Raw genomic sequence first — 25989 nt, 5'->3', positions numbered from 1 at the left:
GTTGTTTTATATTCATCACTGTTGTTTTACTGTTGTGCTGTGTTTTTTATGTTGTAGTTTTAATGTTGCACCAACTGTATGGCACTTTTAAATTTCGTTGTGCATTTTACATGTCACAATGACAATAAATTCTATCTATCTATCTATCTATCTATCTATCTATCTATCTATCTATCTATCTATCTATCTATCTATCTATCTATCTATCTATCTATCTATCTATCTATCTATCTATAAGAGTGCATGTGCAAAACATGTTTCCTAACAGCAAAGGATAGCATTGAAAATACCAATAGAACCCTTGATCTCTTTTCAATAAAGAAATAAATAACAAGAAAAACACTCAGAGAGCACTGACCTCCACCAAGTATATTGTGATTGTCACCAACACTTTGGTCCTACTTTAATGTTATACTCCCTTTCAGCAGACTGTCTGCTACAATTTGGTGTTAGTTGCATGTTTGTATGATAATTTGTTTCCTGACAGTGTTGAAAATTATGATGACTCAGTACATATTTCATATTCTGGATCTTAGTATCCAGAATATTGGCAGGATCTGGATCGTACTTTGACATCTGTCAGAAATGATGGTGACCTTGTCTTGTGTTGTTTTGCAAAGCAATCTGACCATTTATTGTGGAGTTATATACACATATGGAGAAAACAGCCCTATCTCACAATGATAAAGAATCCTTTAAAAACAATCCTGGATCCAGATGGTGATCTAGATAATCTCCAAAATTTAATCACTTCTTCCTCATCCTATTTTGAACATGTCCTGAAAATTTCATCAAGATCTGTTTGTTAGTTTCTGAGTTATGTTGTTCACAGATAAACAAACTGACAAACTCTCCCCAAAAACATAACCTCCTTGGTGGAGGTAACAAACAAATAAATAAATAATAAAAACAATATTACCAAAACTTTGGAAAACAGAAAAATAGAAAGTATTTGATAGAAAACTTCACTGTTTACAATTCTACAAAGTCACCAGTATCTACAATCTGTGTCACTTTAATCTCTGATTCAGATCTGAAACCATCCTGACTCTTTGAACCAGATTAAATTCCTCTCCTCCTTCCTTCGTCCTCAAACCACAACCAAACCCCAGCATCTGTTGTCTTCCCGTTGACGTGCATTAAAAGCTTTCATACCTCAGTGTATTCAGGGCGGAGTACTTCCATGTAATGATGTTGAGTTGTATTAATGTGCTTGTAAGCGGTTTGCGGTCAGATTGAGTGTTAAATGCTCTGCAAACAGCAGTTCTTCTAATGCTTCGGGTTTTATAGCCTCCTGCTCAGACGGTGTCTAACAAGCTCCGTTTGATGAGTTTATTGATCTGCAGACAGACGGTGGGGGGGTGAACTCAAACTGGCTCTGCCGGGCAAAAGAAAGTGGAGTTAGAGTTACCTGACATTTACACACTCTGTAATCTGGATTATTTGGAACAAAAGACTTCATCCCTGATTATTTCTTTCAACCTGGGTCTCACCTTTACAAGTTGATTTGTTATTGAACTCATCCCTGATTGGAAACACATATGTGGGCGGAACCTGGATCTATGGAAGACCTAGAAACTTGAATCTAAAGTGGATCTTTTTTGGTTCCTTTTCCAGATAACTTCTACAAAGTGGAGGGCGCCAAGGATGCCTTAATCTGTGGGAACAGCAGCGACGCAGGGTGAGTGGATTCTCTCCTTTTTTCAAAACCACAGGGAAATGTGGACATACCTGAGGCTGTTTGAAATCTTCTTGGTTGCTGTGCTTTGGATTATGAGGGGTGTTGTTGAAACGACAGTTTGGTTATTCTGTGAATAAGAATAAGGATTTCCAACCAGGATGAAACAAAATGATTTATTTCTCAGAAAAAGTTCAGATTGATTGACCTGGAGGATTGAGACTTGTGGCTCGAAAAAAAGACTCTTTGGAAGTTTCAGGAGATGATCTGTTTTTTGTGTCTGGAGTCAAACTGTGTGACAGTTTTCACAGTGTCAAAGACAAATAAAAGCATGTGTAGCTGTCAGTACTAGGCGGAGCTTAGTTTACAAGTTGGACTACAGGTGCTGGTGTTCTTGCTGCTTTATGGGTAATGTAGGCACCAAGTTTCGACTGTATACTGTATGAAACATTTGTTTCTGTTTATTTTTGATTCAAGAATTGTTTCCTTTGAATGGGTGTTTATGTGGTTTCTGGTGCCTCTGGAACAAGCCTCAAGTGGACACTTGAGGAACTGCAGTCTTTAGTGTTTCCGACACAGCTTTACCTTCCTCTGCTGGAAGTTGCTGCTTGGTTTTGAGGAGGATGACGGTGTCTTCTGGCTCTGCTAGACCACATCAGACCACTTCTGTTACTGTCTGATATCAAGCTGATGTTCTACGGAAGCCCAGGGCAGCCAATTAGGCAAAAACTTAAGTTTTTGACTTTTAATCCAGTTTTCTTAATCTAATGTTTAGGACTCAAAAATGACAAGGACTGGCAGGAAAGACCAAATCACATAGCCTAAGACAAAAAGGGGGTCTTTATCATTAAGAGTAAATGCGCACTGAGTGCAAGAAAAAAAAAAAAAGTAATACAAAAAAAAAAACCTCCAAAGCTAGGTTGGCAAAATAAAAAATATAAAATAATAAAAGCAAATTAACAGACGTAAAAAAAAAAATAAAAAAAAAAAAATCAAAGAAAAAAGGAAAAAAAACGAGGAGGTGGTTATACATTTTTATTAACATAAATATTTAAAATATTTAAAAATTTTACTAATATTTCAAGTATTTTCTTGAGAAATTGAGACAACAGAAAAAGAGAAAAATAATTGAGATAAAGATTTTTTTTTTAAATTTCTTTAGCAACATGTTTTAATCCAGCCAGGCTTTATTTTGTAGCTGTGAAAAAAGGGCTCTGTATCATTTAAAGCATCAAATAAACAGGGGATAGAAATAAACAAGACCTCATTTAAACATTTTGTTCATTAAATAGTAAAAAAAAACATCTAAATCTTAAAGGTATAAGAGTTGCTGTAGTTAGATTCTTCCTGGAGTTAGACGTCTTTAAAAAGTGATATAGGTTTTATAAAACCCCAGCCCTGTCCTGATGAAAACACACCTGAAACTCTTAAAAACTCCACCTGGATCCTTTCAGGTTCTTCGATGTCACTTCTCAGAGTCTCTAAAACCTTCCTCTGGGCCCTTTCACTCCACCGTCTCCCTTCAGCCCGGAGATAAACCCTCATAAGCTCGGCGCTCACTGTGAGCTTTTGTTTAATATCCACACGTGTGAACAGTGAAACAGTCTGCAGATAAATATCCCCGAGCTCTCCGCGGCCGAGCTTTAGATTAGCTCCCAGCGAAGGAAGACAAGTGTGAAAAGCTTTTGTTTTGTCAGGGAGGACGAGGCGAAAACATCACTGTCTCTTTATTTTCCTGTCACTCATCCAACATGGAGGCCTGTCACTTATAACCTTCAATAACCAGCGCAGCATGCAGGCTGCAGCGTCAGGCCGAGGGACGGGAAATCATTTAGTTTAAAGTGCTGAGTGTTGGGAGCTGTTCGAGAGCGCAAACAGAACAAAGATGCAGGCAGATTTAGCTTCAGCATGTTTCCAAACAAGCAGCAGCTTGAGTCTTTGGATCTGCAAATACATCATTTTTTTCAGAGTTAGAGGCAGAAACCGACGGGACGGAGACAGAACAGTTTCCTTTGTTACTGAATGAGGCTGAAAATGTGAAATAAAGAAGGAAGCTCAGTAACTGTGGTTGGACAGGTGGGGTCTAACACTTCTCTGTGTTTCAAATACGCCTTAATCTGCAGAAAGGAGGAAAAGTCATGATTTAAATCCAGGAAATAAGAAGTCTTATTCAAAGAATCCTGGTTTTTCAGTGTTTCAAAACTAGAGCTCTTTTGTTTGACAGTGTTACAGGAAGAACACAGGACACGTCTCAGACCACTGGGCTATAAGAAACAATAAACAGTCTGCTTATCGCTGAAATCAGGGGTCTGCAACCTTTACTTTCATAAGAGCCATTTAACTACGGCTCTGCTGGATTAAAGTCATTCAGGAGCCAAAAAATCGACTTCCTCTTCACTATATAGACAAAGAAAGTGTATAAAATTCTAAACTTAGTAAAAATCAAGTAAATGATTACCTACCTTTTTTGTGTAAATTAAATTGTACATGAAATGTCTGATGTTTGTTTTTCTATTTTAAAAATGCAAATATTTTTAAAAATGATTAAGTATATTCAAAAAAAATCTTAATTCAAATTAAATTAGAATTAAATATTATTTTATTTCATTTCAATAAATTATAATTTTTTGAGGATTTGAAATTGAAAAAAAAAACTAAATTTAAAAAATGGGAGAAATTTGCAAAATTTCTAAAAGTTTTGAAATTTCAAAAATGTACTCAATTTTAATTAATTTGCAAAAAAGGAATAATAATTCTGCAAAACTTGCCACATTTTAAGAAAATTTCAAAAATTTAAAATATAAATGTTAAAATATCTTTTAAAATTTGGAATTTTTAAATTTTGATAAAATGTCAAAAAAATTGAAATTCAAAAAAATTTAATTTTAGTGTCAATGTCTGAACTGCTTGTTGGAAACAGGACTTAACTGAGGCTTATAAGTTTGCTAGTTTTCACCTTTTAAACAACGAAAAAAAAAATACATTGCCCAGAGCTTTGTATCCTGGGAAAAAAAAATGGCTCAAAGGAAAGTAGAAATAATCCAAAATAAATCCACATCTTAGAAAGAGTCATGTCTTAATGGCAGTGGGAGCTGGTGCTTGTGGTAAATGTAGTATTTATCCTGGAAAAACTTTATTAAAATTGTATTCATGCTGATAAAAAAATCATCCAGAATAAAATATCAGTCACACTGTAATCTGGTTTTGCAGCTTGGGCCAGTTTCTATCTCAAACCTCCTGTGATGTAAATCACTGGACATCATAACGAAGCCCCTGCTGCAGAAAGAATCAGCCCTGTGTGTCACAGTCACATCATTTGGATGTTGCTGCCGGTGTCGCGGTCCACGGTGTTGTGTGACATGTCAACACAGACTAGTATCCATGCTGACCGTCCACGCTGAGAGCAGGACACTGACGGACACTGAGTGACACGGCTATGACACTACCCCGCGTGTGTGTGTGTATGTGTGTGTGTGTGAGGAAAAAAGACCGTTATCCAACTCGGACTGCCTCTAGGAAAATCAGTTAGCCCTCGTTAGCCTGGAGCTAGCTGACCATGCCATGTGAAACCTGTCTGTGGATGTGAACACTTAGCTCGCGGGCTAACGGAGAGCTACATTAGGGAGCTAACTGATGTGAAGGCAGGATGCTACAGGGGGAGAGAAGAGGAGGTGAAGCAGAAAGGAGGGAGAAGATAAATGAAAAAGAGGACAGATGAGGGGGTATCGGAGGAGACAGGAGGAAGAATGGAGAAATAATGGGATGTGAATAAATAAATAGGAAAGAAGGAAAAGGTGAACGAAGAAAGAGAGATAAGGCGAGAGAAGAGAAAGGAGGAGAAAAGAGATGGATGAGCCCAAAGAGAAAAACAAGAGGAGGATCTCACTATCTGTGCGGACAGAGGGAGGGCATTAGGAAGGAAAAAGAGGAATAAAAGGGAGATAACTCTTAAAACCGCCTGCTGTTGCTCTCCATACTGACACCTGATTGGTCGATTCTCAGACTTCAAACAGAAACTTCAGTTTTATCCCTGATTTAGTGTCAGAGTCCTCACATGGATCATCTTTCTGTGATGGATGTTTTCATCATGATTGAGATGCTGAAGGATTCTCCCTCTGCAGAGTCAGACTGACTCAAAGCTGACAGAGTTCGCAGCCACGAGAGCCAGGATCTGCTTCAGGAGCAGAGAGAGGAGAAGAGTCAAAGATAAGAGACCGAGCTGCAGCGACAGTGACGTTGATCGCATTGCCGTTTGCTTCCTGCTCGCTCATGATGCTGAAACCCGGGGCCTGAGGGCAAAGGTCACTGAGCTTACAGACTCTGACACAGTGCGGCTCACACAACCAGCTGCACAGACACAATCAGAGCAGCTTTATGAGGCAAGTCCAGGAACAAACGGGACGGGCGTCATCTCTCTGAAACTGAGGTTCTTTAACTTCATAACTCAGACTTGATTTGCTGTTGTTGCAGTCCTGGCTCCTCCCACGAAAGACGAATGGACAGTTACAGGAAAAACATGTTGGTGATGAATCCACAAACTTACAGCCACACTATCTGTTTGTTCCCATCAGTGTTGCCACAGTTACCCTGAAAAAGTAATCAGATTATTATCAGATTATAAAATTCTTTCCATAGAGCAGTAATTAACCAAGTAAAAAAGAAATTGTGTAAAAAATTGTAAATGCAATGTATAAGTTATTTCTTAATACATATGCAAATATTAACACAATAATCACAATAAAAATATATATATTGTAAATTTCATAAATGTGATTTGAATTGAATTTTACGACACGTCAACCGGTTGCAAAATAAAAAAATAAAATAAAATAAAATAAAAAATTCACCAGTTTCATAAATTAAAAAAATCAAAAAATTGCTACATTGTAAAAATGGAAAAAAAAAGAAAAAAAAAGAATCTGTTTTTTTGTAAAAAAAAAAAAAAAAAAAAAGGAATTCGTATACTTTAAAAAAAAATGGCAGAAATACAAAAACTGGAATTTGCAAAAGTTTTTAAAGTTCGCAAAAAGTTTGTATTTTTTTCTGAATTTGAAAAAAGAAAGAAATTCCAAAAATTTGCAAAAGTAAAAAAATTTCAAAAATCTTAAAAAATATAAAAAACTTTATTGCAAAAACTGACATTTTAAGACATTCCAATACGTTGCTATTTTTTTTCTTTTTTTGAATATTTTGAAATTAAAAAAAAATTGCTTGATTTAAAAAAATGGGAGAAATTTGCAAAATTTCCAAAATTTTGAAATTTCAAAAAATTACCCAATATCCTGGCCTTGTGATACAATAAGCAAAAATAAATGTTGTTAGAGAGTCTGCTCACATAATCCCCAGTTCACTGCTAGGGGCACCCCATTCTAAAAAGTCTGGGCACGCCCCTGCTTGTCTCCGGGTGCCTTGTTGCATGTAGCCTTCGTTATGTTGCTCTGCTCCTTAACGGATTGGTAAATGCTAAACGGTGGGTTTGGCTCCTGGAATAGAGGGAGTTAAAGGGAAAGACAGGACTCACTTTTCCTCCAGGTAAAAATCAAACAACTCCTCAAGCGTTTATGTCCGCAGTGCGCTGATCTCTCTCAAAGAGATTCCTAAATGTTTCAGTCAAAGATCTTATGCAAACTGCCAGCACAGAGTGAACGAACCTTAATACTGTCATCTTAAGCTGACACTAACAAGAAAATTGAAAAGAACAGTAACGCACAGTGATTTGGATGAGTAACTTTAACCTGATTACTGGTTTAGAAATAGTAACAGGTTAGATTAATCGTTACTGAAAAAAGTGGTCTAATCAGGGCACTCAGTAAAGCGTTACAGGCATCACTGGTTCCCATGAAACTGCGACAAAGTAAAATGTAAACATTGATGTGTTTGAAGCATTTTATTTTGTAGGGGTTTCACTGCAATACCTCTCCTGTCCGCATGAAAGCACTTCACCACGGCCAAACTGTTTTATAATCACCTTCTTTTTCTTCTTTAAAGAGGCTCTGTCGCAGCTTCACAAAATTTACAGGTTATTCATATCTTTTCAATTACTGTCTCTTTAAGAGACCACCACCACCACCAGAATTATTCAAGTACCCATCATCCTGGAAACCTCTTCCAGTGTTATCTTGTGAAAAAAAAGTTGTGTTTCTTTCTAAACCATGACAAATTTTTCTGTTAAAGGAGATTCACCAACTTGTGATGTCACAAATTGTGCAAATCTCACATTGGCCTCACTTAAATCTCCTTTTTCGTCTCATCCTGGGTATATTCAAAGACATATTCACCTCAGAATCTGATTCTTTTCCAACCTTTCTCACTAAAATCTAACATATAAGTATGTATGTGAAATGAATAATATTACCTCCTAAATGTGGCTTTAACACCTCGTCATAGAAATAGAAAGTGGATTTATGCTCCTCGAGGAGTTAAACTGTGTCAGATCAGCACTTTTCCTGCAGAAATTTATTTATCAGATGTAATCTGTGATGCATTGAGCCAGCTGAGTGAAGTCTTGTAGTCATTTGGTGTGTTCGAGGTTCGTTTCCTGTCTGCAGTCAGCGTGTCGCCCCCTGAGGAGAAAAAGCCTGAAAGCGACACAACGCCAGTCAAACCTTTGTGCTGTTACAGTGACCTGACGGTCTTTACGTAATGAGGCTGTGAAAGAGCACACAATCCAGGTATTTCCTCCATTTTGGCTGCGTCACAGCCTTGTCTGGCCTCAGGAAACGGCACATCGGGCGGCTAAAGCGGTCTGGCAGCATCTGCTCAGCCTCGCTGTGCGCTTTATCTGCCCCGTTCGAGGCTGGGGACACCGCTCGCCTGAGGGGAGGGGTTACGGAGCAAACAAATGTCCGAGCTTAAAAAGAGACAAATGTGGAAGTGGGGAAAGTGATTCTGAGGAAGAGGAGTGTATGTACAGAGGAACATTTGATTTAACAGCTTGTGCTAAGTGCCTGAAGCCGCAGAGGACTGATGGACCATTAGACTGTTGTCCAGTCCAAGGCTTTGACTGTATATATGCTCTGGATGTCTGGACCACATTTAGCTTTTTCAAACTATCTGATACTTTTTCTTCCATATATCAAAAGAATGCCAACATCTATAGAGTTTAGACTCACTTTAAGTTGGTGGAAACTGTCTGAGCAGTCAGCAGCTGAGGAAAGAAGAAGAAAAGAGGAACTGACTCTAGAGAGGAATGTCAAACAAAAACAAACTTTGTTAAAAAAAAGACATGAAAAAAGAACAGTTTCTGCTTCTACTTCAGAAAAACAAGTGTGGTTAGTGTCTCCTTTGTGTGAATCTCAGCTATTATTCATAATAAAGCTGATACCTGAAGCCCCGCCCCTTCTTGGGTGTGATTGGTCAGTGATCAAAAAGCTACAGTCATGAGCCAATGGTTTTCCAGAAGTTGATGTGTTGATAGCATAGACTGTAAAAAAAATGGACGCCCGCTTGCTCGGCTCGAAGTGAGGTCTCCACAAAAACTCCCCCTGGTGGCTGGCTGCAGTATAGGTTAAAAAAAAAAATCTCCCCAGTCATTCTAGATGGGCTGTGGTCAAACTTTAAAAAATTAATACACTTCATAGAAATGTTTCTCACATCTGATTGTTGTGGTGATTTGAAGATATCATTTGGCTGTCTTGTATTCAGGTCCTCTTTGCTCTGAAAAGTTTTGTTTTCATTAGTTTTAGGAGGTTAAAAAGAGGCTATACGTAACATTTAACGATGATTGACAGCTGCTGTTCTCGCATATTTTTTTCAGGGATAGTAAAATATGTCAGGAGGTAGAGTCAAGAAGTGATACTCTCTAAAGAAAAAAATTATTATTATTTTTGTCACCCAGCTCCACTCAGATTCTCCCAGAATCCCTCTCAGTCTCTGCTGCGCAGACTCTGGCTGTACAACTGCTACCAATGGCTACATCTGTGACGGGTGAATTTTGGCTTCAAAACTGTACAGTGACAAATGGCGGAGCCACGCTGTCCACTCTATATAAAGCCAATGGTTGATAGATACAGCCTCATGCTTTCACTGAATGATGAAAAAGACAACAACACAGAAATGAAGCAGATGTAGAAGCACTAAAAACTGCAGTTCCTCGAGTGTCCACTTGAGGCTTGCTCTGAAAATAGCAAAATAAACATACAAAACACTTTTTAAAAAGGTGATATGAGCAAAAATAAATACATTTTGGTTAAAACAACTAGTTTATCTAAAAACACCAAGAGGCAACCTCCAGTCTAAGAAGTCCGCTTGAGGCTGGCTCCAGAAGTACATATCCAGAAGTCACATACACACCAAGCTGAAAAAGCTGTTTTTAAAGCAGAAATTATCCTATTTACAGCCTGGTTCAAAAAACGTCTCCTGTCTGAGTTGCTAATTTTACTATCGGCACACACTGTATGGGGGGTGAATTTTTTTCTAACTCAGCGGCTTAGATGATATTAAGATCGCGAGCTCACCAAATCAGAGGCACAGCTCAGGGTCACATGACCAACAGGCGCCCTATAGCTGTGCGCAAAGCCCCTGCCACTACCAATATGGCCGAGATTCCCGATGTGCTTCATTTTCCATTTCAGGAACAGACAGGTGTCGTCAGGGAGACTACGTCCATGTTTCAAACAGTCTATGAACAACACACACTGATTATATCTTTGTGATATCACCCATCTTTATCTAAAGGAGAGTTTTGAGTCTAGCATCAGAGGAAGCCATGTATGAAACACTGAACTTAACCAAACTTTGGTGGATGTAATGTCAGAAAAAAGTAGGAGTTGAGACAAGATTTAGCCTCATCGCTAACAGCTACAGTGTCCCCACCTGTCAGTCAAGTCAGCTGTGCCATAGAGTATCCAAACCTCATAACATTAACATCTTGAAAACTAACAAGTTGTAAAAATTTCACTTGGTACACCATGTGCCGTGGGAGAAATGAGCTATTAAGAACAAAATCAGTTTTCGATCCAGGCTGATAACATGTTTATTGTTGCTGTACAATGCAAAAACTGAAAACTTATAAAGTGTTTTTGTCTTGTTTTTCAGTAGATTGGTAAAATTCCTTTTAAGACTCAGGAACGCATTCACCTCATCAGTTCAGAAAAATGTCTTATTTCAAGTTATTTAAAGACAAAAATAAGGTCTGAATATCTTGTAACCAGTAAAAAAATCTGCCAATGGAACAAGAGAAAAGTTACTTGTATTAAGATATTATTGTAGTCTCAAGGAAATTTTCAAGCAATTTGTTCTTGTTCCATTGGCAGATTTTTTTACTGGTTAAAAGTGATTCAAACCTCATTTTGTCCTCTGATAATTTGAAACAAGACATTTTTCTGGATTGATAAGTTGAAAGTGGCTCATATCGAGTATAATAAGACAACTTTTACTTAAAAAAAAAGACAAAAACACTTGATAAGATTTCATTTTCTTGCAGTGTAAAGACCTGTTATTTTGAATGGGTGTGTATGTGGTTTCTGGTGCTCCTGGAGCCAGCCTCAAGTGGACACTCGAGGAACTGCAGTTATATAATTTGCTTTGTATGCTAAAATGTTTGGTGCATGCAGGGCTTGACATGAAGCTTCTTAAAGGTGCAGGTTGCAAACTGCAGGAACTGTCTTTGGGAGCTAGAGCTGCTGTTTTTAAACACTGATGGGCTGTATTTCCCAGTTTTGTCCTGCCGTCTGCAGATCATCATCAGCATTGTTCCAGGTATAAACTGAGCTGCTTTCTTCCTTCTGTTTTTGTGAATTTTGATGAGGGAGATCACCTTGCAGAGTTTAAACTCAGCATTGAAGAACCTCCGCGGTTTTATTTGTGTATGTTGATGTTTTTTTTTATCGCCGTGAGTCTTTGTGGTTTTCCATTTCCATCAGTTTTTACTTCCTCTGGCTGGCAGTCAGAATAATGTTCTGCACATAATTTATTTCATTTCAGATCTAAAATGAAACTGAATGATAGAAAAACCCTGCAGCTCCTTTTCAAACGAGATAAATGTGCTGATTGGATCCTGACTGACTGGATGGGTTTCAGTCGGTCCTTAGAGAGTTGAGCCAATCCAGTTCAGCTACCATCCTTTTAATTAGTCAGAAACAAAGAGAGCAGAGTGCTGAAAATGCAATAACTTTAAATACAGACAAATAATGTTCGCTATGTCTGTAAATATTCCTCTGTGTGCGGCGCTGAGAATGAGGAGAGCAGAAAGCTCTGACCTATGAAGTATGTGTGCGCCGTTAGTCATGTGACCCCTCATCACCTCGGCCCCGTCAGGATTCTGCTGACATGCCTGAAACATGCCAACCACACGGCCAACACGCAGCAACGATACAGAGTGACAGCCAGCCTGCGGCCTGCCTCGTTAGTGACGCTAATTAGCCGCCGCTGTTTCGGGGCTCTCGTTACGGGAGCTTGTTGGCACGCAGCGTGTGACCCACGAGGTTGCCCAGAGGAAGTGGTTCTGTGCTGGGAGGAAGTGATGCGAGGCAGGAGGGCAGGAGCCTGGATCTCCTGTTTGTCTCACTGGAAGGGAGGCTGATTCAGGACAGCGTCCAAGGTGGTGAATTCACCCTGGGCTCTGATATGTTTTAAAAGGCGAGGGAGTCTTCGTCCCAGCCTGTACCTGTCATTTAATCATCTTTTTTTTTTTTACATTTGAGGATTTAATGAGCGAGTTCCAATCACAGAATAATTTAAGCCAATATCCTCCTGAAAAATAAACACAGCACAAAAAGCAAACGTGTGATTGAAGGCACATCCAAAACCCTCAAAGACTTCCCTGTCCTTTAAAAATGTTCCCTCCTGTGTGCAGTGGAGAGGAGTTTACTTCATTTTGGAAGATGAATCTTTATTCCTGCAGCCAAAAAGAAAGAGGAAGCACCTTAGAAATTTACTTCACTACTACTCTGTGGCAGATTTCCAGTACGAGCGGGGATGGAGAGGTCTTCAGGGAGAGGGGGATTCAAACAGCAAAGTGTGTTAAAATCTCAAACAGGAGGGAACAGATGCTCAAATGGGAGGGGGGGCCACAGTCAATCCAAAATCTGAAATCTAAACTCCTGACAGCGTCTATCCTGCTACCGACACTTTGTGGCCACTGTTTCAGTCTGGGAACTGTGCAAAGGAAAGCGTTTTTGGCTGCTTGTAGGGATGATGTCATCGGTTTGGTTGCTACCCAAGAACTGAAGGTTCAAACATAAATGGACTGATAAATGAAGAGCTTACACTGAAGGTGCTAGATTGATGAAAACAGCAGCTTTACTTTGCAAAAAACAGGAGTTAGAGGTAGGAAAACGTCTTTCCTCTGCAAAGGTGCACTGACAGAGCTGTATCTTTATCACCTAAAACATGGGAGTTGCCTCTCTACTCCTTGATTAAAATGATTAGTTTTGGACTTTTATTTTTGAGGAAAAAGTAACAGACAAAAATGCTGAAAGTCAAAAAGGTGCAGACATTTAAAATAACATAAACAGATTAGCCAAAAGAGGAAGAGGTAGAACAGCAACTACTGTGCAAAGGTAACTTTTTTAAAACCAGGAGCAGCCAGTGCATCCCTGATTTAACACATCAACAACCACATTAACAGAGGTGTGTTCACCTCCAACAACAAGGGCATTGCTTGTCTACTCCTGTATTACATTGAACAGTTTGTGAGTCCAAGAGAGAAGAAAAAAGTTTAAAGCTAGAACAATGTAACCACAATTACATACATTGAAAATAACATTAGAAAGCACTATCAGTCAGGGAAGAGGTAGATCAGCAATTCCTGTACTCAGCAGATTTTTTTTTCTGTAAATGACAACCAACCAATTTACCACTGTCTTTAAAGCTGGTGTATTCCAATGAAAGATCAGACACTTTACATCACAGAACACGGGAGTTGCTGATCCACTGCTGTGTCAAGTCAATTACTTTCTGACTACTTTCTTTATAAATTAAAGAAAACACCAAAAGCTTAAATGACATCAACACACATGCAGACACAGAGTAGCAAATTGAAGCAGAGGTAGAACAGCAACTCCAGTGTAAAGACTCATTGACATCAGACTAACTGACATCACAGAGGAGGAGCTGCTTTATCAGATTACTCCAATAAAAGGAAAGGATCCTCGTGTCGTAATGACGGTCGAAATCCCGCGGCCAACTGGCAATGACCTATTTTCAGAGGCATCAAATCTCGTTCTAGGATATCAGAAAAAAATACAATATCTAATTTTTTGAAAATTCAGGGGGTGAAAGGTCTTGTTTTCTAATTTATTATGTTTTATTTAAGTATAAAATCAGGCATCAGCATGATATGTCCCCTTTAAGCAATTTTCGAGAAAAACTTTCTTTCGCCAGTAGCAATTTTTTTGTACTTGTTACAAGCAATCCAGACCTCAATTTTTACTTAAAATATGACAAAAAGACTTGATAAGGTTTCAGTTTTTTGCAGTGAAATCACGGGAGTTGCTGGTCTGCCATTGTGCAAGATTGGTTAATTTGTTTTTTTTTTAGAAACAAGAAAATGTTAAAAGTGAGGAAAAATATCACAAGAAGTGCAGAAGACTAGAAAATCAGACTTACTTATTGGGACAGAGGTAGAACAGTAACTCCTGTACCCTGCAAAAGCAAGTGCGAAACATGAGACCATGCTTGTTAGAAATTATCTAACTAAATATTTCAAAGCTTCTCTTTTGTGTTAGAAAATAAAAAAAGGCAACAATGATAACGATGTTAGCAAATAAAAGAGCAGCTGTTTTTATGCGTACTGTAAGCATTTCTCTACTGACTCTCTGCATTAGGTTATTATATTACAGGCGGAGGAAAAGCATCGATTAAAACTTGAGCAACAACTCTGTTAGGCTCTGAATATATGGCTGCGATAAACTCAAACCGGTGTCAGCCTCTGGCTCACAGGAGCGCCGTCTGAAATGAGAAATGCCATCAGTGCCTTTCCCCATTACCGCCGGAGAACAACACAAACCTTTATTCGGCCCCATAATGTGACGAGAAAATACAAGACCAAATTCAAAGGTGGAGGTACGGCTTTAATCATCGTTGACCCAGCTTCCTCTCAGAAAGTCTCTGCTGTCATCGGAGCAGTTAGCGAGAAATATGGCCTGACCCGACTCTGAGGAAATAGCTGCCGAGGGGGTTGATTTTCCTGGAATACACTGCGTCACATCGCTGATATTCATCATTCCATTAGCCTAGCATTCACTGCTGGTGGTAGCCATATTGATGCACTACCGACTGTGTGTGTGCATGTGTGTGTGTGTGTGTCCCATCATATTATTTTAGTATTCATTTCTGCTTGTTCACATGCGTTTCCAGCTCTGTTTGTTTCTGTGTCTGTGTTTGCAAGCTTCATTTCCTCTGCTGATGGAGGCTGCCAGTTCTGATGCTCCTCCAACTGTGAGAGTGTGTGTCTGTGTGTGTGTTTGTGTAACTTCAAAATGGTTTGTGCACGTGCCAGAAAGGTCTCAGCACCCCCTCCCACTCGCCGCCGTTATAAATGGTTAAAACATTATGTTAAAAGCTGCACTAATCAATAACTCAACTGCAGCATTGAAAACATTTTTCAGTGTGGGGGTTGATTTTGTCTCAGTGTGTGTGTGTGTGTGTATGTGTGTGTGTGGTTAGTGTGAGTTATGAGCTCTCTGGGAGGCTGTGAATGTGACATGTGTCCAATGTTCAGCCAAAGACACAAAAGAGGCTTCCTCAACCTAATACCCAGTCCACAGGGAGATAACTGTGTGAGCGCGGGTGTGTTTGTGCATGTGTGTGTGTGTGTGTGTGTGTGTGTGTGTGTGTGTGTGTGTGTGTGTGTGTGCACTGATAACAGCCAGGTCTTTTGTTTTTCCCCTCACTGTTAAAACACCAAAGGGGCACAAAAACCTTTTGGAGCATCCCACTTTGTTCCTGCAGAGTCGAATAGTTGACTCTGCGTTACTTCATCCTTCCTCTGTTTATTCAAATGAGGCTCAACTTTACTGTACACACCATACGTGTGTGTGTGTACAGAGCTATAAATAGCAAGTTGTCTCCTTGGTGTGTTTTATGCTTCTTATGGGGCTGCTACAGAAAACTGATGTGCACATTTGATCAAGTAAGTGATCAAACGCCATCAGCCCGGAATTCCCCGTCAGTTAAAGTTTATCCATCATTTTCCATCCATTTTCCTATTTCAATCATTAAAAGCCTCATACATTCATCTAAGCTGTAGTGCAGCTGCCCACCACTAGTTGGAGCTGTAGCTCTGTCCAATGTATACTGCTGTAATAAGGCATGTCCCAATCAGCATTTTTTGCCCCCGATCCTGGTTATTTAGTATAGAGCCAGTGCCGAGTCCTGATCCAATTTTGGGGGTTTGGAGATGGACTTTGGTGAAGAAGTTAGAAAGTGAAGCAGGACACTTTTTTGTATTGTGTGTTACAGTGATACTCCGGGATGGAACAAGTTGGGTCCTATCACAAGGTTTAGGGCAGAAATTACCCCTACAGCAGTGTTTTTGTGCGGCAGAAGCCCAGGGCTCTCGCACCAAACACCCCCTCCCTGCTCCTCTGCAGGTTTCCTCTGCACTCAGACGGGGACATATTTTACTTGACCAAAAACACAAATAAACGGACTCCCAACGAAAAAATCAGATATTGGTCTGCATTCACGCTTTATTTAGAGAATTTTCAGCACGTTACTTTCACACAAAAACACCGCACAACACCTCACAACAGCAATATTAATATCGGCCAAAATTTTCATCCCTACTGACAGGCCAACCAAAACAGGAGAATAAATAAATAAATAGATTAAAAAAAAAAGAGATAATTATTAGTAAATTATATTATTAGTAAATATTAGTAAATGCTTGGTAGGGTATCAGACTATCTATGTGCACATATTGCTGTGTTTCCCAATTTACTCTGCCTCCACTGGTTCCACCAGTAGCCTGGACTAGCTACCTCGGGGATCTAGTGGGGACAAAGAAATATGGAAGTCAGATCAAAAATTTTCTGTTTGAATGATATTATATCAAATTTGGCCCCTCTTTTTTCATAGTTTTATAATAATGGATGGAATGTTGAATTTTAGACAGTTGTTGGTTTAGGCTGCACACCTGCCACTACCAATATGGCGGACGTGCTAACGTATTGCAGCAGAGATAACACAGCCAATGCAGCATCTAAAAACAAGAAAGAAACAAGAAAGTTAAAAATAAGTAAAAAAGTTATCAAAAAAAGATTAATAGACAAATGAATAATTAAATAAATAGATAGATCCTCCACTCAAATGAAGGCACTGAGTAAAAACCACCTAAACCAAGATTACTCTATTTTAGACCAAGACCACCTCTACAAGTCTTTTTAAACTTTTGTGTCTCTGTTTTTCCTCCAGGAACCTGTGGTGGGTTTTTAATAATTATTTGGTGACAGAGAACCACAGGAGGGTAAATAAGCCGTATCAAATTAAAAGTCATCCACCGAGTGAGAACACTCAGTTATAAGAACAACCCACACTGGAAGGATGAAATGAACTTTATTGATCCCCAGGGAGAGAATTGGGTCAGAGCACAGGTGGAAATCCAGAGGTGTGGGCTGAGGAACGAGACGAGATGATATTAAGGAAGCTAAATTAAAATACAATACCAAAGAGGAAACGGTCTGCAGGGATTAAAGCCGACACGGAGCTGCTCAAACATCTGAAAGCTTCTTAGAGGCGACACAACTCTGAAGAGCGGAGGTGAAGTCACCTGAGCTGAGAACAAACTACCAACCTGAGGAAATCACAGATCCTGTCTTTGACAAGCTGTGAGACAGACATGATCGAAATCTTTAGACCAGGTGAAAAATTGCTAGAATATGCTTTTTTGCACATTTGGATCTTAATGAGGTTTTAAGTAGAGCTACAATATGCAAAAGCAAGAAAGGGGAGTGCAACAAAAACATTTGGAACTTGTAATTAAAATTATCACCTGATCATACGTTGAAGACCACAGGCTGTTAAAGCCAAAATCTGCTCAAAATGTTCATTTCCTGTCAGGCATTCACACGGTCATGCCCTCCTGATGGCTCAAGCTAAGAAGCTGTCTCTTCCTGAACGTGATCAGGTCGTTGAGCTGCATAAGCAAGGCCTCTCACAGCGTACCATTGCTGCTGAGGATAGACGCAATAAGACAGTCATTCTAAATTCTTTTGAAGATCCTGAGCATTAAGGAACAAAAAAGTCAAGAGGTAGATCAAAAAATTACACCTGCGCTGAGCCAGAGGATCCGATTGGCTGTCTGTCAAGACACAGGGCGGTCCTCGACCCAAGTTAAGGCCCTTACTGGTGCCGATAGCATCTGCAGGAAAAGGGTTCAAAAAACAAAAAACAAATTCAGAAACCTCGTCTCCTTTAACGTCACAAAACTGCCCTTTTAGACTTTGCCAGGGAGCATCAAAACACGGGACACTGAAAGGTAGAAAAAAGTTTTACACACTGATGAGAAAAAATGTCACCTTGACGGTCCAGATGGCTTCAACGTTACTGGCATGACAAGAAGATCCCACCTGAGATGTTTTCTACCCGTCACAGTGGAGGGGGTCCATCATGATCTGGGGCTTTTTCATTCAGTAAAAACTGGAGCTTCAGGTGGTGCAGGGTGGTCAAACCATAGACTGGACAGCGTGGTTCCATCGTTTACCATTTTACAGTTTTAAAGCCAAAATCCCACTGGGTGACAAAATTAATATTTTTTTTCTTTCGAGAGTCTAATCACTTCTTGACTCTACCTCCCAACAAATTTTACAATCCCTGAAAAAAAAAAAAAAAAAAAAACGAAAACAGCAGCTGTCAATCATCGTTAAACCTTACATAAAACCTTGTTTTCAACCTTGTATAACTAATGAAAACAAAACTTTTCAGAAAAAAGAGGACTTGAATACAAGACAGCCAAATATCTTCAAATCACCACAATAATCAGACGTGAGAAACATTTCTATGAGGAGTATCAATCTTTCAAAGTTTGACCACAGCCCATCTAGAATGACAGGAGAGCGGATTTTTTGACCTATACTGCAGCCAGCCACCAGGGGGAGCAGTTTTTGTGGAGACCTCATCATGTCGTGAAACGGCGCTACCTCCGCTGCAGAGCCACGGCTGGCTACGAGGCGCTCGCCGCTTAGCGTATCAGTCAGTGTGTGGCGTGCCAGATGTAAACAAACACAGGTAGTCTGCCAGGATGAAGAGACACGTTGAGGTATGGTCATGTTATTGGACAGCACCAAGCTGCTAACGTTCATTTTATTTACCTAATGGTAACTGCAGCAGTTACTAGCCACTTAGAAACGTCCTGCTGCAGCCGTAGAGTTTGGGTTTCTTCAGGCGCCTCTCCTTCTGGGTCAGACTCTGGATCAAACTGGTCTGACTGAACCACGGTGCTTCTATGAGCCATATCTACGCACTCTGTGTAAACACTGCAGCATGGTACAGGGGCGAAAGCCACATCCTCGATTTAGGGCGTATTCAGACCTGGACTGTTTGGTCCACTTTAAACGGACCAGGGTTCATTTCCCACGCTTGAGCGGACTTTTCATGCAGGTGTGAATAGACACAAACGAACCCTGGTGTGGACCAAACAACTGGACTGAGACCCACTTTTTGAGGTGGTCTGGGTCCGCTTCCAAACGAACTCTGGTGCGGTTCGTGGTTCTCTGGTGCAGGTCTGAATACAAACCAAGGTCCATCCGAACTAACTACAGGATACATGCACTTTTTGGGCCTATAAAGCCACCGTAACCTAACAGTCTTTGGTTCATACCTGATCCTCCGTCTTCTGTTTAGCCACGCTGTTGCTAGCATGTTGTGGGTCAGGACACGCAGAGCATAGCGTCTCCTTGCTGCGCGCATTTGTCTTCACTGTTACAAAATTTGAAACGGTGTTGTTAAGCCTGCTTTGAAGGAGCTGCTCTTGAAACTGAAAATGATTTTGCAGCTCTAATAAGAGCACAAACACACATGTTTACCTCTATTTCTGGGTCTGTATTCTGTGTGCCGCCCTTTGTCAGTGCTGTCCAATGGGAGCACTGATCGTCACACACGCGGATGTTTTTACAGAATATAGTCCACTTGCAAAAAGTACAATCTGAATACGAACCACACCAAACGAAAAAAATAAAGTCCACTTTTGGTCCGGACCAAACGAGTGGACCAAAGGACTTTTCTGGTCTGAATACAGCCATACAGAGTGGCTAAAGTCCAGAAAATAACTGGATTTTGAGGCAAAAAACTTTAAATTGACTGTCCTGGGACCTCTGAGACCTATTTGAGTTTGTTGAAAAGTTGCATAATATGGGACCTTCAAACTTTTGATCAGCTGATAAACAGCGTATTTCAGTTTACTTGTTGTTTTCAATAAATTACTTTTTCAAAGTGCTTTTTGTCACACTCCCCCTTCTTGCTTTTGCATATTGTAGCTCTACTCAAAACCTCATTAAGATCCATGCAAAAGGTAAATTCTAGCAATTTTTCAACTGGTCTTAAGATTTCGATCAGGTTTGTGTTAAACCTCCTTCACGTCTCTTCGCCAACCTGAAGCCTTTGCTCTGTGAGCAAGCAAACAGTCCGGCTGCAGGAGAGGTCATTTTCAGGTAAATTATGGAGTCTGCATGAAAGATTAAACACTTCAGAGACGGGGGAGGAAGTGGTCTCTGAGAAATGAATATTTATTGACAAGTGGCTTTATTGACACAGAATGAGTTGACACTGTTGACACGTGGGAGCAGATGGTCACTGGGCTGTGTGTGTGTGTGGTCTGATCGATATTCCCTCACGCCTGACTGGATGTGGTGAGCGATTTGACTGCTGAAGAGAGTCAGAGAGAAAAGGAAACAGGAGGAATCAAAAGCAGCTTGTTGTGTCCGTCTAAGGCTGAAAGTTTGATCTTTTACTGAACATAAGTCTATCTAATCAGGAAAAATTTCTTTAGAACTTTGGAAGACACTGGTTAACTCTTCAAGTTTTGGAGCATGTCAACATTTAAATGGACAAGAGAGGACAGAAAAGTTTAAAGCATCAAATCTAAGTTGATCTGAAAGCTAAGACAGACAAAGTGAAAAACTGAGGAGAAAGAAAGCGGGAAGTGAGTTCACCGTTATCTTATAAGTTTCTCTGGAGTCAGGATATCGATCGACTGATGGACCGACGGACAGGCTCCAGAGGTGATCTCAAACCCACGTCTCCGGTCCTCAGTGGGTTCCCGGTCCTTCTGAGACTCCCTCCCTGACGCCCCCTCAGGCTCTATTTCTGTAGTGACACATTATACTCCCTCTATAAATCATTTGGACACAGCTGGTGAAATGAACATGACTTAGCACTCTGCCGTATTCTCGAGGAACGCCAACAAGTGCCTGAACCGGAGCCAACAACACTTCTTCCCATACCAACACACATAGCTAAGTAATGAGCCACTCGAGAGCTCGTTTCACAGGGATTTTACAACCGCCTCCAGCAGTTGTCAGGCAGCTCCTCTCTTTTAAAATACATGTAGAGCAGCGACACTCTGAAACTCTGAAACTCTGAAACCGGAGCTGAGAGGATAAACAGCGGTCAGGACGCAGGATGTTAAAACCTCACAATAAAAACACTGTCTAAAGAAATCTCTGTCAGATAAAAAGACTCCAAACAAAGCCAAATTACCACCCTCCTTAAAAGGAGTTTTCAAAGTGACTCTTTAACATCTGTTTCTAGGTACTTTCTGCGTCAAAGGAGCCTTAAAGGTTTCTGATACCAGCTACCCTTATGGGTCGTTTCAAGTTACGTTTGATTACTCACTAAAAAGTAGGCCTTATAATCTGTGTCTGTTTCAGGAACCCAATAATGAAAATTTTCAAGACCAGTTTCAAGATACCCATTAGCAGAAGTTCACAAGAAGCTGTTTAGCATCCTTTACCCTCTAGTTTGTTCAAGATACCCTTAGGCTGATGTTTCTGGGTTCCGTTGCACGTCTGTTTCTAGGTACCCATAGAATTTCAAGGCATCTATTAGGGACTTTTAATTGGAAATGTAGAATCTGTCTCCAAAAACTGTAAGGGTCTCTAAGCGGTCTTGAGCATATCAATCCAGATACCCTGTATTGTCTTGTCCATCTGTTTTTAAGTACCCTCAAGTGTCTGTTTCAAGAATCTCTTCACTCTTGTTCGTTGGTGATATGTCAAGTTTTCTGAAGATGCCTTTAGTGTTTCTTGGGTATCCTTTGACCGACGCGTGCCTAAAATGGTTACCCACTAAACTCTTTTTTTCTTTTTAATAACACATAGAGTCTGTTCTGAAAACCCCCTGTAAGTCTGCAAGCTTTTCTTTGGCATAAGGTGTCTGTTCTAAGGGTACCCCATGCCTAAAGCAGACCGGTCTGGTTCGTCTCAGTACGGCGTGTATTTTGCGGCGTTTCCACTGACTAATCCCGGGACGGATCCCCAAATAACCGAGAGGAGCCGTCCCAATTTTTGGGACCCTCTCGTATGGGTGCCAGACTGAACCGCTCTCGGAAGGCGGAGCAACAACTCTGCAGACCGTTGATTGGTCAAAAGAATCGTCACTTACCCCGACAGTGGCTGCATTTCTCCTGGCAGCACACAGACTTCTCTGAAACAAAGCTTGATTGTTCTTTGTATCAAAGAGCTACATGCCAATCACAGAAAGGACGAAATGCTGGATGTCTTCCATCATTGCTCTTTGTTTGCTGTGTTGTGTTTTTTCTTCTTCGTTGGATTTATTAGCGGGGTAAACCGTGTGGTGCTGCTACGGCGTTGCACTATTATTTAACAGCTGCAGCTTTCAGCATCCAGCTTACACGCCGCCTACCACGAGAGGGCACAGTTTGCTGTGGAAACGCAAACGGGATCAGGCTTAACTGTACCGAACCGTGAAAAACCGTACTGAACCGAACCGGACTGCCTGGTGGGAACGCAGTTTAAGATTACCCATGGGGTTACTTTCAAGTGTCTGATATACACGTACATTTCCTGGCACTTTAAAGCATCTGTTTCAAGGTGCTGACTTCTTCCTGTTTAGAGGTACCCATTTAATACCATGTGTTATAAGGCACTTTGATGTATTATTAGAGGTTCCTCAAGCAAAGGTTACACAATCCCTATAAAGTTGGTCTGACTTTGCATGTGCTTTAAAGTACCCAATTTCCTGTCAGTTTCGAAGAACTCTAAAGTTTTTTTCTTTTACATTGTGTCTGTTTCAAGGTACCTTAAGTTTTTCAGAGGTACCTTAAAGCATAGGTTACCATGGTCCATGTTTGTTTGGTTTGTCTTTATCCTTAGCATGTGTATTAAGGTACCACGTTGTTGATCTAAGATAACCATAATTGGCTTTTTAAAATTCCACCTAGTGACTTTTTGAGGGTGTACCTTTAAGGAAAGATTACAAGGTCATTTTTTTGTTTAGTCTGACATTATGGTGTTCTGGGGTACCCTTAAGAGTCTGTTTTGACACACCACCTCAAATCTGATCCATGGTACCTTTATCTGTTTTAAGACAAAACATTGGGCATGTTTTACTGCGATGCCTTTATTGTAAATTTGCCTTTATCTTTGGCTTGTGCTTAAAGGTACCCATTTACCATTTTGTGCCTCCCCTCAGGGTCTATTTATAACTTTTTCTCCAGTTTATATTTCCTTTAAGTTTCTACTTTGTTGTACTTACTTGTGTCTGTTTTATGATGCCTTTTACTTATTTGTTTTACGTCAAACATTGAAATAGATGCGTTTTTATAGTAAACAGTGTCCTGGGTTTAAAAGAAGTGACAAAAGGAATAAAATAGATTTTGAAAATGCATAGACGTGGAGTGTAAAGCCTCTGAGCTGCTGATGTATGGGTTAGAAAAGGTTCGGTAAAGAATAAAGAGATCTGAAGCAGTCCAGAGAAAGGTTAAGTGGCCTTTTTTCCCCTCGGCTTTACATTATTAAAAGTTAAACTGTGTCTGACACATTTTTCCTCCCTACTAAAGAAACTCTCCTCAGCAACATTTAGTCTTTGGAGGCTTGAAAAGCTCCCGTCTGAAATAAATAGAACGCTGACATTTTCCATAATGACGCGAGGACCATGAGCCTGCTGAACACTCAGCACTGAATAAAAACTCACTTTCCTGAAACAGCAGAGCCATGTTAAATTGGAACAAATGCCAATGCAGCTCTTTATGTAGTCCTCTATTAACTGTCCAATAAAAACTTAACAAGCCATTGAGTTGTTCCATATCAGCCTTTAAACCGCATTATGGAGGAATTAAATCAGCCTGTTTCTTTTAAATGAAGCCTTCTTTTGATGTAAGACCACAGCACAGGGACCACCATCATCTCTGAGGCTGTGTCACTGAAAACCCTTCATCTGACTGTTACCTAACGCTTTGACTGATAACACTGATCCGTCAAAAGTCCCTCATTCAGTCACTTTTATGTTTATTCATGCTGCCCATCATCCACAGCCCACTGGTTTCCTTGAATCGCTCGTATCCTCGGCTCTATTTTTAGATAGCATTCAGTCTGCATGCATCCGAACACTCAGCGTTTTCTAAAAATAAGTAATTATCGAGCCAACGTATGTGGTGATAACTCCATAAGCCTGTAAGTCGAGGGTGTGAATCCAGAGCTAAAGAAGTCCGGGGTTCGGAGGGTTAGGAGCTGATTTACTGGACGTCTCTTCAAACCCGGCAGTGGTTTCATTTTGTGACCCGCTGACTCCGGAGAGGAATGTTGATGAATGTTTTTCTTGGTAACTTTGAGTGAGTCTATCAGGATCAGGCTGGTGTGAACACTCATCAGCAGGCTGAGTGTGTGTGTGAGCGTGTGTGTGTTTCAGTGTGTCCTTATGAGCGCTTGGTAATCAGGATAAGTTAGATGTTCTAATGATAACACATCGGGGACGACTCTGTTATTAATGTGACCACACACACACACGATCAAAGCTTTGGTTTACAGCCAGCCCGCTCTGTGCTGAGATGCTAACAGCTAAGCGACCCTCCTCCTAGTTTAGCTTCTATTTCAGGAGCTGCTGTGTCACTAAGAAGACACTGAACAGAGAGGATTTTCTCCAAACGTCTCGCTGAGAAACACTCAGAGCAGCACACTGACCCCAAGTTTCAACCAAACATCTTTTTACCATCTGTTCTGAGCGCTGACAGGAGAAAAAAAAGTGTCTGTTGTGTGAAATAAAGCCCTGGAATTTAATGAGTAGACTTTCTGTTGTGTCCGTCAACTCAGAAAATTACACTTTGAGATTAATCAGCATGAAGCAAACTGCAAGTCACATCCTCTAACCTTAAAGTGATACTCTGGGATGGAACAAGTTGGGTCCTATCACAAGGTTTAGGGCAGAAATTACCCCTACAGCAGTGTTTTTGTGCAGCAGAAGCCCAGAGCGCTCGCACCAAACACCCCCTCCCTGCTCCTCTGCAGGTTTCCTCTGCACTCAGACGGGGCCATATTTCACTTGACCGAAAACACAAATAAACAGACTCCCACCGAAAAAATCTGATATGGGTCTGCATTCACGCTTTATTTAGAGAATTTTCAGCGCGTTACTTTCACACAAAAACACCGCTAAATAAGGCTCTAGTTCTCATCGTGTCGTAAAACAGCGCTACCTCCGCTGCAGAGCCACAGCTGGCTATGAGGCGCTCGCCGCTTAGTGTATCAGTCCACGCTCTCCGTGCCAGATATAAACAAACGCAGGTAGTCTGCCAGGACGAAGAGACACAATGAGAACTAGAGCCTTATTTAGCGGTGATTTTGTGTTAAAGTAATGCGCCGAAAATTCTCTAAATAAAGCGTGAATACAGACCTATATCAGAGTTTTTCAGTGGGAGTCCGTTTATTTGTGTTTTTGGTCAAGTAAAATATGGCCCTGTCTGAGTGCAGAGGAAACCGGCAGAGGAGCAGGGAGGGGGTGTTTGGTGCGAGCGCTCTGGGCTTCTGCTGCACAAAATCACTGCTGTAGGGGTAATTTCTGCCCTGAACCTTGTGATAGGACTAGAGGTCGACCGATATGGGTTTTTTGGGGGCCGATGCCGATGCCGATGCTTTCCAAATTTGGGCAGCCGATGCCGATATGCATAGCCGATTTTTCCAATTTGATATTCAGGCCGATTGTTAAATAAATATATATTTATCACATTTTTGTGAAATGCAGCAATTTCTGAGCAACTAAAAGAAATCTATTACAACAAGTCGTGTCCAGTCCTCTGAACATTTATTCAGCTTTCAAAACAATGAAATATTTTGTCTGAGTAAACACACAATGTAACAAGCAGTAGTAAACATTCACACTCTTCTTAAAATGTCAAAAAAGAAATTTAAACTTATTAA

The 25989-nt window shown here is 40.5% G+C and overlaps 1 protein-coding gene across 1 annotated transcript in view; it reads left to right on the top strand.

Moving 5' to 3' along the window:
* The window catches only part of LOC141807704 (sodium channel protein type 5 subunit alpha-like), a 244433-nt gene that overhangs the window by 108312 nt on the left and 110132 nt on the right, over positions 1-25989 (top strand). Inside the window, exon 9 of the mRNA XM_074693871.1 lies at positions 1618-1681. Coding sequence (XP_074549972.1) covers positions 1618-1681 — 64 coding nt within the window. The remainder of the gene's footprint in view (positions 1-1617; positions 1682-25989) is intronic.

Source organism: Halichoeres trimaculatus, unplaced genomic scaffold (genome assembly GCF_033239565.1).
Source record: "Halichoeres trimaculatus isolate MK-OKI-2021-1 unplaced genomic scaffold, fHalTri1.1 fHalTri1_scaffold_18, whole genome shotgun sequence".
NCBI lineage: Eukaryota > Metazoa > Chordata > Actinopteri > Labriformes > Labridae > Halichoeres > Halichoeres trimaculatus.
The sequence above is the reverse complement of the archived record's forward strand: the minus strand, read 5'-3'. Positions and strand labels throughout refer to the sequence as shown.